This window comes from Pieris brassicae, chromosome 14 (assembly GCF_905147105.1).
Source record: "Pieris brassicae chromosome 14, ilPieBrab1.1, whole genome shotgun sequence".
Classification (NCBI taxonomy): Eukaryota; Metazoa; Arthropoda; class Insecta; order Lepidoptera; family Pieridae; genus Pieris; species Pieris brassicae.
The window spans coordinates 4,153,023-4,167,900 of NC_059678.1; the positions used below are offsets into that span (position 1 = coordinate 4,153,023).

The following is a 14,878-nucleotide window of genomic DNA, read 5'->3' on the forward strand; positions in this document are numbered from 1 at the left end:
AACGAATTCCACTTCCTGAAAAGAGCGTACCAATTCAAAGGCCGGCAACGCACTCGCGATCCCTCTGGCAATGAGTGTCCATGGGCGATAGGTATTTCCGAACGAATCCGACTTAGGCTCCTTCAAGAGCGTACCAATTCTTAATAGGCCGGCAACGCACTCGCGATCCCTCTGGCAATGAGAGTGTCCATGGGCGGTAGGTATTTCCGAACGTATTCGACTTCCTGAAAAGAGCGTACCAATTCAAAGGCCGGCAACGCACTCGCGATCCCTCTAGCAATGAGAGTGTCCATGGGCGGTAGGTATTTCCGAACCAATTCGACTTCTTGAAAAGAGCATACCAATTCAAAGGCCGGCAACGCACCCGCGATCCCTCTGGCAATGAGAGTGTCCATGGACGGTAGGTATTTCCTAACGAATTCGACTTAGGCTCCTTCAAGAGCGTACCAATTCTTAAAAAGCCGGCACTTACGAGCTTCCTCTGCAGTGTCCATGGGTATCACAGTTGCCAATTTGCCAGAGTTGCCAAGTACACATGTCAGAAGTGAAACTCCTTTGTAAATTAATTATTACTAATGTAAAAGCCCCAAAAGATGGTCATGTACCAGCATATGATCACTCCATGTATATGTATATCTATATGCACACTGTATACGTTACGCGACAGTTCTAATATGTAACTATTAAACGAATACATCAACCAATAGAGTGTATTTCTCTCGATCTCCCTTTCTCACTCCCTCTCAATCACTCTCTCAAGAAAAAGAAGTTTCACTTCGAAAGTACAATTCAAAAATGTCTATCCGCTGAACGCTTTCATGTGGTATTTTCATATTTCAGTCGCAGGATACACATTGCCAGCGTACATGCCAGATATAACCAAGTTGTCTGAAGGAAAAAAGGATGACGCGAGTGAGTAATCAGACCTTGAAAAATAGATCTTAATACTTAAGGATATATGTTCATCAATTTTATTATTATGCATTACTTAAAGGTGTCATAAGAAATGTGTTTATAATGGAACATAAGATACAAGTATCACTTGTGCCACGTCATTGAATAGGTAGACTGCTACTCATCGGCAAAGAAGACGGGAAAGTAGGCCGAGAGCAAAAGCCTCAATTACTCTTTTAAAATAGCAAATCATTAAACAACACTTATTTTAAAACAAATATAGCAAATTAATTAGAAGTAGCCTGTCCAGCACTATTCCCAGGCCCTTTATCAACCTGACAATCGTTAACTTTGTAGTTAGCCTTTACACAGCTTTTCTTTAATACATTTCTTAAATTTATGAAAAGGCAGAGATAAAAGAGCCTCTGGAATTTTATTAAAGAAGAGTATCCCTTTTCCCAAAAAAGAATTACTAACTTTAGTTAACAAAAAAAACATGGTGATTGTTACATAATACGTTCCAACATTATAAACGCTTATATCTCAGTCAAATGTTAACCAATCTTCAATATTGATATAGTTTTAGATTCGCCGTTCAATTTTCTATCTAACGGTGTAATTTTTTTTAAATCGTGGCGGAGAGTATTTTGCCAGTTCTTCTCTTCTTGTACGTGACTCTCATCCCAGAGGATGGATTGGAGCAATGGTCCTTCTTTTCTTTTTTTAAACGAAGCTCACTTGCTTTAAAGTCCCCTGGAATCGGTCGGACCCAAAATCGGTCTGGCTTTTAGGGTCCTTCAAGAAAAGAACGTATCAATTCTTGTGAGCCTTGAACCGTGAGACTCCTGCCCGTTTGCCCCCTATCATATATATACTGTTCCACGTATATGAACTATTCTGGTCACCCACAATACAAAGATGTCCCTAGTGGAAGCCGCCAAACAATATTACACTGAGCAGTGCTGGTCTGGTGTTGTGAAATGTACCAATGAACATTTTCTTACCAAGTACGGTGGGGGTGACATCGTAATGGAGGCCTTGGACCCAGGCGATCACCTACTTGTCATCAATTGTCAAAAATATTTTGTTATGGCGTGTTATTTACCAATTTGTATGAAAAGTTCAAAAAAAAAGGTTTCTCATGAGTTTGCGCAACCTAAAACTTAACAAAACTCTCTCTTTTAGTGAGTACTATCTAGAAAAAAAATGGTAATTTAAATCGACGGTCCATATTGGAAAGTTTAGCCATAAAATTAACAGCAATGTTAAATCACTTTCAACATTACAGACGCGGACATCGAATTGGCGTTCGATCAGACTCTTCGTCCACGCTCTTATAGTAGAAAAGAAGCAGTTATTACAAAAGTAAGTTCTGCCAAGAAAGTAGATTTAGATTTTCTATTAACATGTCAAATAACTGATGACATTACATAAAGGAATTGAAATGATTATGACACACGTCATACCACAGAACCATAGATATTTTAGAACAAAGACCACCACAGAGTATACACGTTATAAGAGTGTTCTATGGTAATGGGGGAAAAATAACGAGCAGCTTTCACTGATCCCACTTAATCACAACCTTCTAGATCCAACTCATCACCACAATGCTCCAATGTGTTCTCAATCAGAACAGTCCTGCGTTCCCTGAACTGTCCACAGTCAAGGCATTTGCTCTCTGATTGGTCGTAACAATGTTCGTTACGTTGATTCCAAACTGAAAAGAATAGAAAGAGAAAGAAGAATTGACTCGATCAGAACATTTCCTGATATATTACGTATACGTTTCAGCAAATAAAAAAACCTCCGGCCAATATGGAGGAGGACTTATCAGCCAGCTCTTTTGAAACACCTTTTACGCCACAACCTAATCAAAGTAAGTATATTCTTATATACTATTCCATATATAGTTACATAATTCTAAATTTTTATTTTTTTAAAAGTTTTTAATAATAATACATAGCTTTAATCCGTTCAAAAAGTGTTTTTCTTAATGTGTAAAAGTAAATTATTGTAAATTTTAACCAAAGACAATACGTCGTCGTCAGTCAAACGACGCCGACGTCAGACGTCAATGTGTGTAGAAAATAGGTGCACAGTATATATTTTTTTATCGGTAAGGAGGTGACTTGTCTACTCGTGACAGTTGGCACATAAACGATTGTGCATAGTCTGTATAAATAAGCAGATCATGTAAAGTTGTCTATGACTTGTATAAAATGGTATCTGTGAGAAAATAGCAGATATACCTGTTTCATTATTTTCTTGTCTCGCATAAAAATATTTTCGTTGATTTTATGCGTATTCTGTGGTCGTAACGAAATATATAAATTTTTTCCAGAAATAAAATTTTCATGATCAATTTTTCATGAATATAACATTACTTATAGGCAATGCGTGGCCATCAATCCGCGTAGCGAGCATAGAGTCCCTCCGAGGTGGCGAAAGCACTCCCTCTCCCTCACAACTCATGAAAACACGCCCGGATCTGACAATAATAGCCGCGAAACGCGACAAGGATGAGACGTGATAATACTCTGTGGTGAATTTCCATATTTTTAGGCCTGTCTTTAATATTGTCTAGCCTTAAAAAACCTTGCTCTTATTGGGCTGTTAAAACTACTTTAATGTGTTCTTTCCCAAGATTTGAGAGCTATTAAGACGAGATAACTCGTTAACAGTGCCACATAGTTTTACTTGGCCGGTCAGAGCGTCGCTGTAATGGATGTTAGTATTGCCAGTAAAAAAATGAAGCATTTAGAAGAAAATTTGAAGCCTAACTTAATAATTTATTGAAATGTATTAATAAAACTATGTAACTATGTATCTAGAAAATACAGTTCTTTTCGTTCAACGCTAAAATAAATGTGACACAAACTTAGGAACAACTGATATGATATTTGTTAACTGTACTATAGTTGGTGTCAGAGCTAACTGACCATGTCAGTCTGACATTTCAAAATGGTTACGGTAATACCAATTGCAGCCGCCGGCCACGAAAATTATGTGGCACTGTACAAGGAATCTATTGTTTATAGATAGAGGTTTTGTGTCAAAGTATAATCTGTAGTTTGTCCAAAAACCCTTTTCAAATAATGTGCTTACATGTCCATTTTAAAATTTTTTTGTTTCAAATATTTTTTTCATCTTTATTCATAATAACTAAACTATTAACCGATGAACTTGTCAGATTTAAAATGTTTTCAAGTCTGATTTAGTCTTTATGAATAAGGATTATGTATAGTCTATGTTTGTTTGGCATCAATGATGATACAGTTTTTCATATAAAAAAAAACAAATTATCTATGACATTTCATAGACCTCAAATGAAATGAGTTTTTTGACATGTTCCTCTATTTAAATTTGTTGATTTATATGTTATTTCTTATTTATTATATAAAAATCAAATATATATTTTAAAAGCCTTAGAGCGATCAATATCATACAAAAGTTCGACTTTTTTGATAATTGACAATTTTGATTAGTCAAATGTCGTAGACTGAAAAATCATCCCTTTATCCGCTCTATAGTCTATTTATTTGCAATTAAAACTTTTATATATAAAATACATTTATACATTTTTCGAATTTCTTTTGAATCTTATTTATAGAATTAAGTGTAAATAACTATTATGACCAATGTAATGTTTATTTAAAATAAATTAGAATAACTTAGATTAGCTTCAACTGTCCGTATAGCAAGATATCTATTTATTTTTCATAATTAAAGTATATGTCAACTGTCAAAATGTTAAATATCTGAATAGTGTTATGTCATTTTCATTGCCAGGGTCGTGAGAGGCATTAGTAATACTGTTTCCTTCTAGATAATAGGAAAATATTTTTAATTAGATATTATTTAGTCCAACTATGATTACGATGGGAAATGTATGTAACTGGTGGCAAACAATTCGAGAGAAAATCATTTAAAAATGTTCTTATTTAAGGATTTTATAATTTCTAATCTTCGACCCTACAAAATACTTAGCACGACGATGCTAACATGTTTGAACAAATAAACGGTAAGTGTAAATGAACTAGATTTTGCAAAAGTTATATTTTAGCATAGATAAATTATTTATAAAGAATATATCTGATAGTTTAAGGTGTATAAACTCAAAATAAACCGTCGGTTAGGTGTAATATAGGTTTAAATAAAACTTCACTGTTCCTGAAGCTTTTTATTACGTTGGTCTGTGGCAGAACTAAACCAGGGGGTTTAGTCAAGATGCCTTGACATATGTAGAAAACTAACTGTTAAGTCATCTTGACTAAGACTTTTGTTTGGCAGAATAACATAACTTCAACTTCATTAAGGGTTAGTGGAAATGTCAGCTGTCAAAATACTGTGAAATGTCAACTGTCACAATAAAACGTGTCTCGTTTTAAGACTGTGAAATTGTTTTCCGTCAAGTTTCTGTTACATGTTTTGTTTGTAGATGAAAATTTTTATACTCTCGAATCGCAGGACTCTTTCGGGGGATTATATTAGGACCACCAACATTGAGGCGTTCATAGCGTATTGTAAAGTTTTTATTGCAGTTTACTGTACTGTACGATAACCAAAAAGTTGCTGAAAATTTTACAAATACGCCCACTGGAAGTATTATTTATTTAAGTTAATTTTTAAGACTATACTCATTGATTAGGTTTAAACTGACATTCTGCGGCCATCTTGATAATGGCGTCAATTGTCTATGTAAACACAGGACTCTTGTTTTTGATTTTTTATATTTTATATATTAAAGTTATATTTTGTTTATTGATTGGTCTGCGTTGTTAGATTAGGAAGAAAACTTCAAAATTTTGTAACAATGCCGATTTTTAGAGATTTACACTGTTATACATTGGACTCTAAACAGAGCAGAGTTTCCCAACGTTGGAGCCTTTGTTGGCTTGTTAAGGGGGGCAAATCGAAAATCTATTAAAATTGTCTATGAATTTGGATTTAAGTTTTTCATCGTTATTTGAATATTAACTTACTGCATTTCGTCATCAAAAATTATGTTATTGATGTGGAACAAAAAATATATATTGTTGGGAAACTACAATAAGAGTATTATTTCGTCTCTTTCTGTCAAATTGTGTTAACGCTGCGATGAAAAGAGACGGATATAGCAAAATCCAGCAATTAGGCTGATTTAGTTTCTATGAATCCTTTATTATCAACAGAATTTTGTAAGTTTTTCTCCTATCCTATAACTCCTTTAACGTCGTGTGTCCCACCCCCCACTTTATTTTATAATCTATCCAATAATTGGATGTCTCGTACCAAATTTTCTTTATAATTTATTTAGTTAAGTACATGTTTATTGTTATAACTCATAGGTTAAATATAAGGTACGAATTGATATGAATGGATATTCTTTTTAACATTACCTAAGTTGAAATCAAAAATCCAGGATTCAAGTATCGCTGTGTCAAGATAATCATGGGGGGGGGGGGGGGGGTTATCCCCCCCAATCTTTAAAAAAGATAATTATACACGTTTCGTTTAACGAATTTCAATACAATACAAAAAAAAATTGTATTATATAGGTCCCCCGAGATACCCAAATAATCAATATCATCAAATTTAGGCGCCGTATTTGTAAATCCGACCCAAGATAACATTCGTAGCAATACCACTTATATGAATTTTGAGTATTTATTTGCTAGCGTTGGCCAAGTGGCTTTATCGTGCTTTGCATTTACACTCGCTCGAAAATGCGAAATTTCATATTACATCCAAATGCTCGACGTGTGTCAGGCACAGGAGTCTGAGCACCCACTTGTGTCTAAGATTGATTATCAAACAGATACTCAAACAATCAGCGTTCAATACCATTCATATTGTTTTGTACCAGTAATCATTTGTTATATTTGTAACTCATTTTTTGTAATTTATCGTAAATGAAATTGAAATTTATGTACGTTTGTTTTCGTTTACCCTTTCGCTATAACGTCTCCATACCCGTTAGACATTAAAGAATAAAAGTTTATAATATTTATTACTTGACTTTTATTTGACATTTGAAAAAATTCAACAGAAACATTCTAGGGAAGATTCTAACTTGAGTTTTTTTGTGCATATTCAAAATTAACTTAATTATTATTTTTATCGATCAATCTCCTTCGTGTCTTCTCCATCTACACGACACTGGCGAAGTACCTTGTGCCCAATTGGCATAAACAAGAAAAAAAAACTTTAAAGTTTTTTTTAATGTATATTAAAACGAGTCGCAGTGTTTTTTTGACAGTTCTCGTCCGTGACATACTTTACTTGGAAACTTCGACATGTTTTAAGGTTCTGAAAGAAAAAAATAATACATTTTTTAACGATCCAAGGACAATCGTTCCCAACTTAAAATTAACTAAATAGAACTACATTACACTAGAGTAAAACAAAGGCGTGCAAATGATCACAGAATTACAGTGTGTATTTACGATTTCACAAAAAATATGTTAATTAAACGATTATGGATTCAAGTTACTTATATTTTTATTTAATAAGACATTGTAGTGTTTTTTAAAGCGAATTAAATTACGAAAAACACAAATCTAATCAGTGCGCTGTGATTATTAATTACCAGGATATTACCTATTATTATTTATTATAGATAAGTGATACCGCCTCCCATGAACACTCAATGCCAATGGCGGCAACGCACTCTTAAGGTGGCTTTTTAAGTTTTGTCTTATCTTTTACAGTACTTATGTTTAAAAAAATCCTCCTTAATTTGCCGTTTTAAAATAATCATGTATACGTAGTACATACCTCGGTATCCTATATTTTCGAACGCAAGTTACAGAACAAAGACTTTTTTTTAGAATCGTAATGATATACAACTACATATAAAGAGTTTGAATAATAAGATCATCTTTAAGGTATAACTACAAGCAATTTTTTCAAAATAACGGTTCCTTGAAAGAAACAACTTTCTGACATTAAAATATATGGCGAAATTCTGAATTGTCCTGCTTATATTTGACTTACAGCCAAGATTAAATTTTTCGACAGTATTTACAAATTCATATTAGTACTGAATATTAGTCATTCTCATTTGTTTCGTACATCACTTACAAAATATAAAACGGATACACTGTTTGGAACTATCATCACAGCTCAAGAACAATTTGAAGAAGTGTTGGCCTACTGACTTCAGCTTGCGTTGCGTTGCTTCAGGGTTGAATCCCTGAGGTTCGATGCCTGGCTGTGTTCCAATGGACTTTCTTTCTATGTGCACATTTAACATCCGTTCAAACGTTGAAGGAAAACATCGTGAGGAAACCGGCTTGCCTTAGACCCAAAAAGTCGACGGCGTGCGTCAGGCACAGAAGGCTAATCATCTACTTCCCTATTCGATTAACAAATGAATGATTAACGAATGATGATAATGAATGATGAAACATAGACGGAAATATGAGGCCCAGACCTTAAAAGGTTGTAGCGACTTTTGTATCTGACAGATACCGTCGTACCGTGAAGATGAATAAATGCGCACATAGAGGAAATCCACAGCCGAGGTTCGAACCTACGACCTCAGTGATGAAAGTGAAAGCGTCAACACAAGCTCATCAGTCATATATACTGAAAGTTTAAAAATATATATTTTTATGTAAAATTTTAAGTATTGGATACCAGGAACGCATGAAGCGGTAGAAGTAACATATTATATAATTAAATTTTAGGGTGGTACTAGCTGCCTGTTCGGAACTGCTGAGCACGTGAGGCACAAGGAGAACCAGTTTTGGTGATGGCGCTGAGCCGCACGTAAGGGTCTTATTGGCTCAAAAAGTCGACGGCGTGTCGACAGGAGGCTGATTATCTACTTACCAATTAGATTGACATGAAACAGATTCAAAAATTTGATGTCCAGTCGTAAAAAGGTTGCAGCACCACTGATTTCTTTTATTTTCCAAGAACAATTGGACAATGATAAACTCAAATATTGTATTTATTTGTCTTCGTTGTATTACAAAACCTGAAAGGGAGCGTTCAAGTGTTTCGTACCGAATTTTGGGGGTCCTACTGTACAACGTTACGATGCGTTGCGGTGATTGAATTACGCGTTATCAATAATATAATAATGAATCGCAAAATGTGTTGGTAAGCGCATAACTCTACAACGCCTGGAACAATTGTACTAATTATTGTTTTAAATGTTCGTTGAAGTCTAAGGATGGTTTTTATGGCGAGAAAAATTCGAATAATTTCCGGGAAAACCCTAAAACAGCCCTTTTCTTTTTCCCAAACAAACGTTTTGTAAATAAAATGTAGAGTCAATTTGAACTTTATTGCTATTCAATAAAGATCATATTAAATTACAAGCACTCACTGTTGTCTAATTATATTATTTCTTTTCGCGATATTATTTCTTTTACATTAGTTTCGGCATGCGACATAAAATGCATATGTTTTCACATCTGTCAAACACATCGCGTTAAAAAAGGATTTAATTTTTTAATTATTAATTTAATATCCCTATCTGAGCAAAATTATTTGAATACATACTAATAGGAAAATATATCAATGAGGCACACAATTTTTAAATATTTGTCACTTTTAGGTTCCCACTATCCTTTTAGATTATTTTCCATTCAGGTTTGAACCCTAAGTTCGCCTCTTAGTTTGAAGCCCTCTAGCACACATCCCAGTCGGGGTTTTTAGTGGGTCACAGAAGAGTGGCCAAAGTTCGAGCGAAGATACTTTGGTCACCCGAGCTAAACCTCACATATCGGCCTATCATCAGGGTTATGGTTTTGCAATGGGATTTTTTGCGCCGACTATAAAATTGGTAGGAACAAAAAATGCCACATTTCAAATCTTTTTGACAGAACGAAGTCTGTGGGGTCCGCTAGTTGTTAATATTATTTTCTACTTTCCAGTAATTTACACCACATAATGGTAAGTTTTAGCTATAAAGAGTCACTAGGGTTGGCTACGAAACGTTTTACTATTGGATACAGAAACGTTACGGCGTGTTTCATGGGGGATCAAGATTCTCCAAAAATAGCGTGACGTAATAATTAAAAGACATTATGTTTTATAATATATTATATTGGTAAATTATAATCTACGTGATGCGTCTTAATGTGTCCTTTCAAACTACACTTCTGGACAAACGCTTGTCCGCAAACCGCACATGCAAATCTCCTATCATTATTATGTATCCTCATGTGTTCTCTTAATGTTTTCTTCCTTGCATATGACTTATGACAGACGGAACACTCAAAAATCCTCTCCCCATTGTGTTTTACCATATGAACTCTCAACTCGTTCTTCGTAAAACACTTGTACGCACATAATTGACATTGAAAATCCCTTTCCTCCAAATGATCTCTTTTCATATGCCTGGATAAAGTATATCGTCTATCGAATGATTTATCGCACACATTGCATTTGTATTGCAAAGGAGGGCCGTCGTGTATTTCGACTATGTGTTTCTGCCGTTTGAAATATTCAGAAAAACGCTCCGGACAGTGCGGACATTTAAACCGTTTCACTAATTTATGCACTGCGTCGACGTGGTTTTTATGCTTTTGCTGCGTTGTGAAGACTTTCTTGCAAATCTCGCAAGGGTAACTCCCGCCAACGTGCATACTTTTTGTATGCACTTTCAAACGATATTTTGTCACAAAACCCGTCCCACACTCTTTGCACACATAATTCCTAAAGTGAACATTCATATGGCGTTCAATTGAACCAAAAGTTTCGAATGTAAACCCACACATTTGACACTCGAATTTATTTTCGCGATGGACCAGACGAAAGGGTATCACCCGATCTGTGTAGTCCGAGTAGAAAAGCTTTTTGTGTATTCTCGTTAAATGTGTTTTTAATTCGTTCAAATTAGGCATTCCTTTATCACATAATGTACATTTCAAATCAGTTATATCGACATAAACGACTAAACATTCAGCACCGTATGAATTTAAAGATCGTTTTATATCCGCTTTGGAGTGTAGTTTATCTTGATGACTTTTTAAATTTGGCAAATCTTCAAAGATACTCCTGCAATAAAAGCAAGGGAAACCGGATCGATTCCGACTTTTAAATGGTGTAACATTCGAATTTTCTAATATGATAGATGTGTTTAGGATCTGTGCAGTCTTTTCTGTTATGTAAATTTTCTTTCCGCCATATTCACGTTCAGCCTCCTCAATGAGATTAGATATCATTTTTGAAGAAATAAGTTTTCCTAAAACGAAATTGATGCCCATTACGCCATATTACGAAAAAACGGATATTACGGAAGTCAAAATAAAATAAAACATATTTGGGATTTTTTTTATAATCTTTTAAACACTTTCTTGTATATTACAGGTGAGAAGAAATACAACTGTTCAATTGTTGTAAAGATTAAAATTAAAGCAAATCTACATGTAATATCTGAATGTGATGTTGCTAGTTAATTTTAAAATCACCTATTCTTACATTCAAGTTAATTCAAGTTTACATTGAGAAACAAAACTTCGTGATCAAATGCAATTTGCCTAACATCTTTTGAGTCTATTCGCAATCAAACTTGCGGTTTGATTGCGAATATAGTAAATATTCACGTGGATACAGGGTTCTAACACATGACAGTAATAGTTGTCTAACACTTCTATTTATTTCATAATACGCAAAAAAATTATATTACCTTTAAGCAAATCCAAATGTTTAACATATCCAGCGCTTGAATTAGTATACAGCGTGTCCCGAATAGGTAATTTAGTTATATCAGGAAAGCGAGCCAATAACTCTGCCTCACCCTCTATTTGATCAACTGTGGCATCATCCTGATCTAAACAAAAATTGCTTTTAAATTTAAATAGCATAAACATACTGTACAGTTCATGGGTCGTCGGAGTGCTTTAAATAATCGAGGATTTTATTTACCACTCGCATACAACAATATAATATAAGCGACATAATGAAATGTTAATGGCTTTGTAACAAATAAATGCAATATAACAGTCGAAGTGAGTGCCTACATCAACCTATGGCCTCATAACTCAGATGATTTAGGAAATTGTTTTTTCGCAATCATGAAATAAATTATAAAACATCAATGTAGTTGCAACACATGTTGAGCGTAGAAATAAAATGAATAAATATACTTATTTGTTCTAAACATATTGCAGATACATGAAAATGTCTATTACCGTTTCCATCAGAGTTAATGTAGTCCTCATCATTATCGGGCTCCATATGTTCATTTTCACTGAGAGGTTCCAACTTAACCGATTCTACCTTTAAGTCTACGTCTGATTCTATCGGCCTGGGTACTGTAATACAAAACTGTTGTGATTGTTGTGATGAAAATTTTTTATCAGATTAAGAAAATCTTTAATATTGCTTTATTACTGTTATAGACAAACCTACATTTGTAAACAAAATGGAGCATTTATATAATGATAAATCAACTAAAATAATTTTTATAATATATCAAGATGTTTTATTATTAAAGCATTAAATATTTTCATTACATGAAATGACAATTATCTATAATGCTATATAGTTTTCTCTGTAAATGAACATTCCTTCCCAAACATATCATATTAATAAATCACAATAAATGTGTACAGGATCTTGTTACATTGTAGGGCTGTCTAATTTTTTTTAAATATATTGATTAGTAGGGCAATCTCATCTAATCTAATTTTGACAAACAAAAGTCACATATAGGAGCAAGTAATATTTCTGAATCACCCTCAAGACATCTTCAAGTATAAAATTTACTTACAGTTAATATAAATCACATCTTGATTTGAACTCATTGCTAGTAATTTCTGTTCATTCTGAATAACCATAGCCTTAAATTTATTAGCCCGATGGAGTTCTTCAAGGCAAGATTTACATATGAGGCAAGTCAATTCACTGTTTGTTGATAACTGAAATTAGATTAATAAAAGCTGTATTACCAGACAGTGGAAACATAAGAAGAAAACATCAGAAATAATAAACACACATGGTTAAAAGTTGTACAGTCAGAAACAATTTAAAATAAAAACAGAAAAACGCATTTTGTTGGAAATTAAAAGCAACATTTGCAACCTTAGTTTATAACAAAATTCTAATAAATAAATACTTACAAATAAATTAAAGCATTCTAAAAACATATCTATATAGGTATCTCTTTGCTCTTCATATTCCTCCGTCATACTTTTATGATAACCAGAAACAAGGCAGCATCGACATTGACCATATGAGGTTTCGTTCATTTTTATACTATCAACAGCTTTCTAAATAAATTATATTTGATAGTAAACAACACAAAATACAAGATAAATAAGGCTTATAAACAACAAGATTAATAAACAAGTAAACGTAACGGTGACAGCTCACAGCACAGAACAGTGCTACGCAAGCAAGGACTCGGACAGCAATTGAATTATCAATTAGACAGTGACATAGATTGTCACAGTCGATTTATATAGATAATGTCAAATTTCATATATTAATAGTAGCAAATATTAGTAGAATAAATAGTATTGAGTTAGTTTGTATTGACTATTGTATCAATTAACATCAGGCAAGTCTACTGTTCGTTTGCCGTATTTCCTATTTAATAAAAGATAATTCATTTAAAATTCTTTATACAAAAATTTAATTAACTTAAAATAAATGATTAGCATCACAGCACATTTATGTTTCACAGCAAATTATGCATTGCCTTATAAGGATAAGTAAAAATTTATATAAAATAACTAAGTTTTATGGCTCTTCTTTTCAAGCAAATCCATATAAGCACATTCAATAAGGTGCTCATCTTTAACTTCAAGTTTAGTCTTCAAATCTTCTGCAATTTTCTGACCTTCTTCCAATGTCTGTTCCGGTCTAAGAACAACTTCAAGTTCCATGAAGTCTCCAAGACCTTTAACTGTATCTATATGTACTCGTGTCTGGCCAACCATGTATAGTTTGCTGAAATTAACAAATAAAATTATAGAGAGCATTATCACTCTGGCAAAGTTTCTTTTATTTTTTAGATTTATTATATCATATAATTATATAGTTCTTAAGTACAGTTATAGTGGCAATTTTTTTCTATGATAGAAAAATAAATTGAAAGAAATCTGCCATCCATACTATGACCTGAGGCAGTGTGTCAGTTACGACTACCTGTGGTAACTGGCACTTGCACACAGTAGAATAGCATTCACAAATTACAATGTGTATTTTATTTGTGTTTTAAAAAAAACAGTTAAAACTTAAGTGTAACTTGCCGTTCTTTAACAACACGACCACGCTCCCCCAAGCATTGTTTTAACATTTTATCTAACTTTACAGATTTTTCTTTTTCATTTGAAGAGAATTCTAACAAATCGTAATTGCTGAGTTTAGGCCCACCCTCATCATTTCTCTCATAGCGTACCAAAGTAGCAGACGAGTCTTCATATATTCTTAACTTTAGACGACCGTTAGGCACATTATAAAAAGTATCATCTTGCTCTATTAACTTAAATGTTCCACCGCTTAGTTCTTCAGCAAGTTCACAAATTCTTTTGATGTCGTCAACTCGCGCTTTTATTTCAACGTTTCTCATCTTTCTTGAACTTGAGAACAATCGTTTTTTTTCAATTTGGCAATTATGAAGTAAATTATAATAAGTACTAAAATAATAAAAAATATAAATTAGAAGTAAACTCAAAATGAGCGCGAATTACAACAGGTAAACAGGATTGTTAGATGTAGACTGTAAGGTTTTGAGTTTGACGTTTACTTTATTCAGTCCACAGATGAAAGAATTTGCAGGAACTAGTTTTTTATCTAGATTCGCAGCAAAGAACTTAAGAACTTTTGTAAATTTAACTAAACATTGGAAGTTTCCAACTTATCACCGCAATAAATAGTTATAATAAACATTAAAAATACAATTTTCTATTGAAGCGCCTATAAAACAAAATGTGATTTAATTTAAATTTGAGCGCATTTTGATTTACAATAAGTCAATGTCAATTGTCATTGATTAATGTAAAGATTTTTTTAAATTTTATTTATTTTCGGCGCCAAT

The 14,878-nt window shown here is 33.4% G+C and overlaps 3 protein-coding genes across 6 annotated transcripts in view; 1 reads left to right on the forward strand and 2 right to left on the reverse strand.

Annotated features, from left to right (window-relative positions):
• Positions 1–5,086, forward strand: part of LOC123718043 — a 49,139-nt gene extending 44,053 nt beyond the window's left edge. For 2 of the 3 annotated variants that reach the window (XM_045674399.1, XM_045674401.1), the window contains 4 exons: positions 841–912; positions 2,183–2,259; positions 2,689–2,773; positions 3,288–5,086. In XM_045674399.1, coding sequence (XP_045530355.1) covers positions 841–912; positions 2,183–2,259; positions 2,689–2,773; positions 3,288–3,427 — 374 coding nt within the window. In that variant the 3' untranslated portion in view covers positions 3,428–5,086. The remainder of the gene's footprint in view (positions 1–840; positions 913–2,182; positions 2,260–2,688; positions 2,774–3,287) is intronic. The other variant, XM_045674400.1, reaches the window with a different exon arrangement.
• A 2,036-nt stretch (positions 5,087–7,122) lies between these two features.
• On the reverse strand, positions 7,123–13,205 carry LOC123718020 (zinc finger protein 235-like). 2 transcript variants are annotated; one of them, XM_045674368.1, is made up of 5 exons: positions 12,957–13,205; positions 12,608–12,755; positions 12,027–12,149; positions 11,522–11,665; positions 7,123–7,185 (listed from the first exon to the last, which is right to left on the reverse strand). In XM_045674368.1, exons 1-5 carry the CDS (start codon positions 13,083–13,085, stop codon positions 7,178–7,180), a joined length of 552 nt encoding a protein of 183 aa, XP_045530324.1. In that variant the 5' UTR covers positions 13,086–13,205; the 3' UTR covers positions 7,123–7,177. The 2 variants fall into 2 exon arrangements, with proteins under 2 accessions (XP_045530324.1, XP_045530322.1); XM_045674366.1 differs by lacking the exon at positions 7,123–7,185 and adding an exon at positions 9,931–11,077.
• A 295-nt stretch (positions 13,206–13,500) lies between these two features.
• LOC123718023 (adenylate cyclase CyaB) lies at positions 13,501–14,543 on the reverse strand. The gene is made up of 2 exons (XM_045674371.1): positions 14,091–14,543; positions 13,501–13,788 (listed from the first exon to the last, which is right to left on the reverse strand). The coding sequence occupies exons 1-2, from the start codon at positions 14,408–14,410 to the stop codon at positions 13,572–13,574; spliced, it is 537 nt and encodes a 178-aa protein (XP_045530327.1). The 5' UTR covers positions 14,411–14,543; the 3' UTR covers positions 13,501–13,571.
• Positions 14,544–14,878: the final 335 nt, after the last annotated feature.

Excerpts from the sequence above, each read along its gene's own strand:
- LOC123718020 (XM_045674366.1), bottom strand. The coding sequence starts at position 13,085 with ATGAACGAAACCTCATATGGTCAATGTCGATGCTGCCTTGTTTCTGGT. Across the intron at positions 11,666-12,026 it reads CATTAACTCTGATGGAAACG|ATCAGGATGATGCCACAGTT; the intron begins GTAATAGACATT and ends ATTTTTGTTTAG. Across the intron at positions 11,078-11,521 it reads ACATTTGGATTTGCTTAAAG|GAAAACTTATTTCTTCAAAA; the intron begins GTAATATAATTT and ends ATTTCGTTTTAG.
- LOC123718023 (XM_045674371.1), bottom strand. The coding sequence starts at position 14,410 with ATGAGAAACGTTGAAATAAAAGCGCGAGTTGACGACATCAAAAGAATT. Across the intron at positions 13,789-14,090 it reads GGTCGTGTTGTTAAAGAACG|CAAACTATACATGGTTGGCC; the intron begins GCAAGTTACACT and ends TGTTAATTTCAG.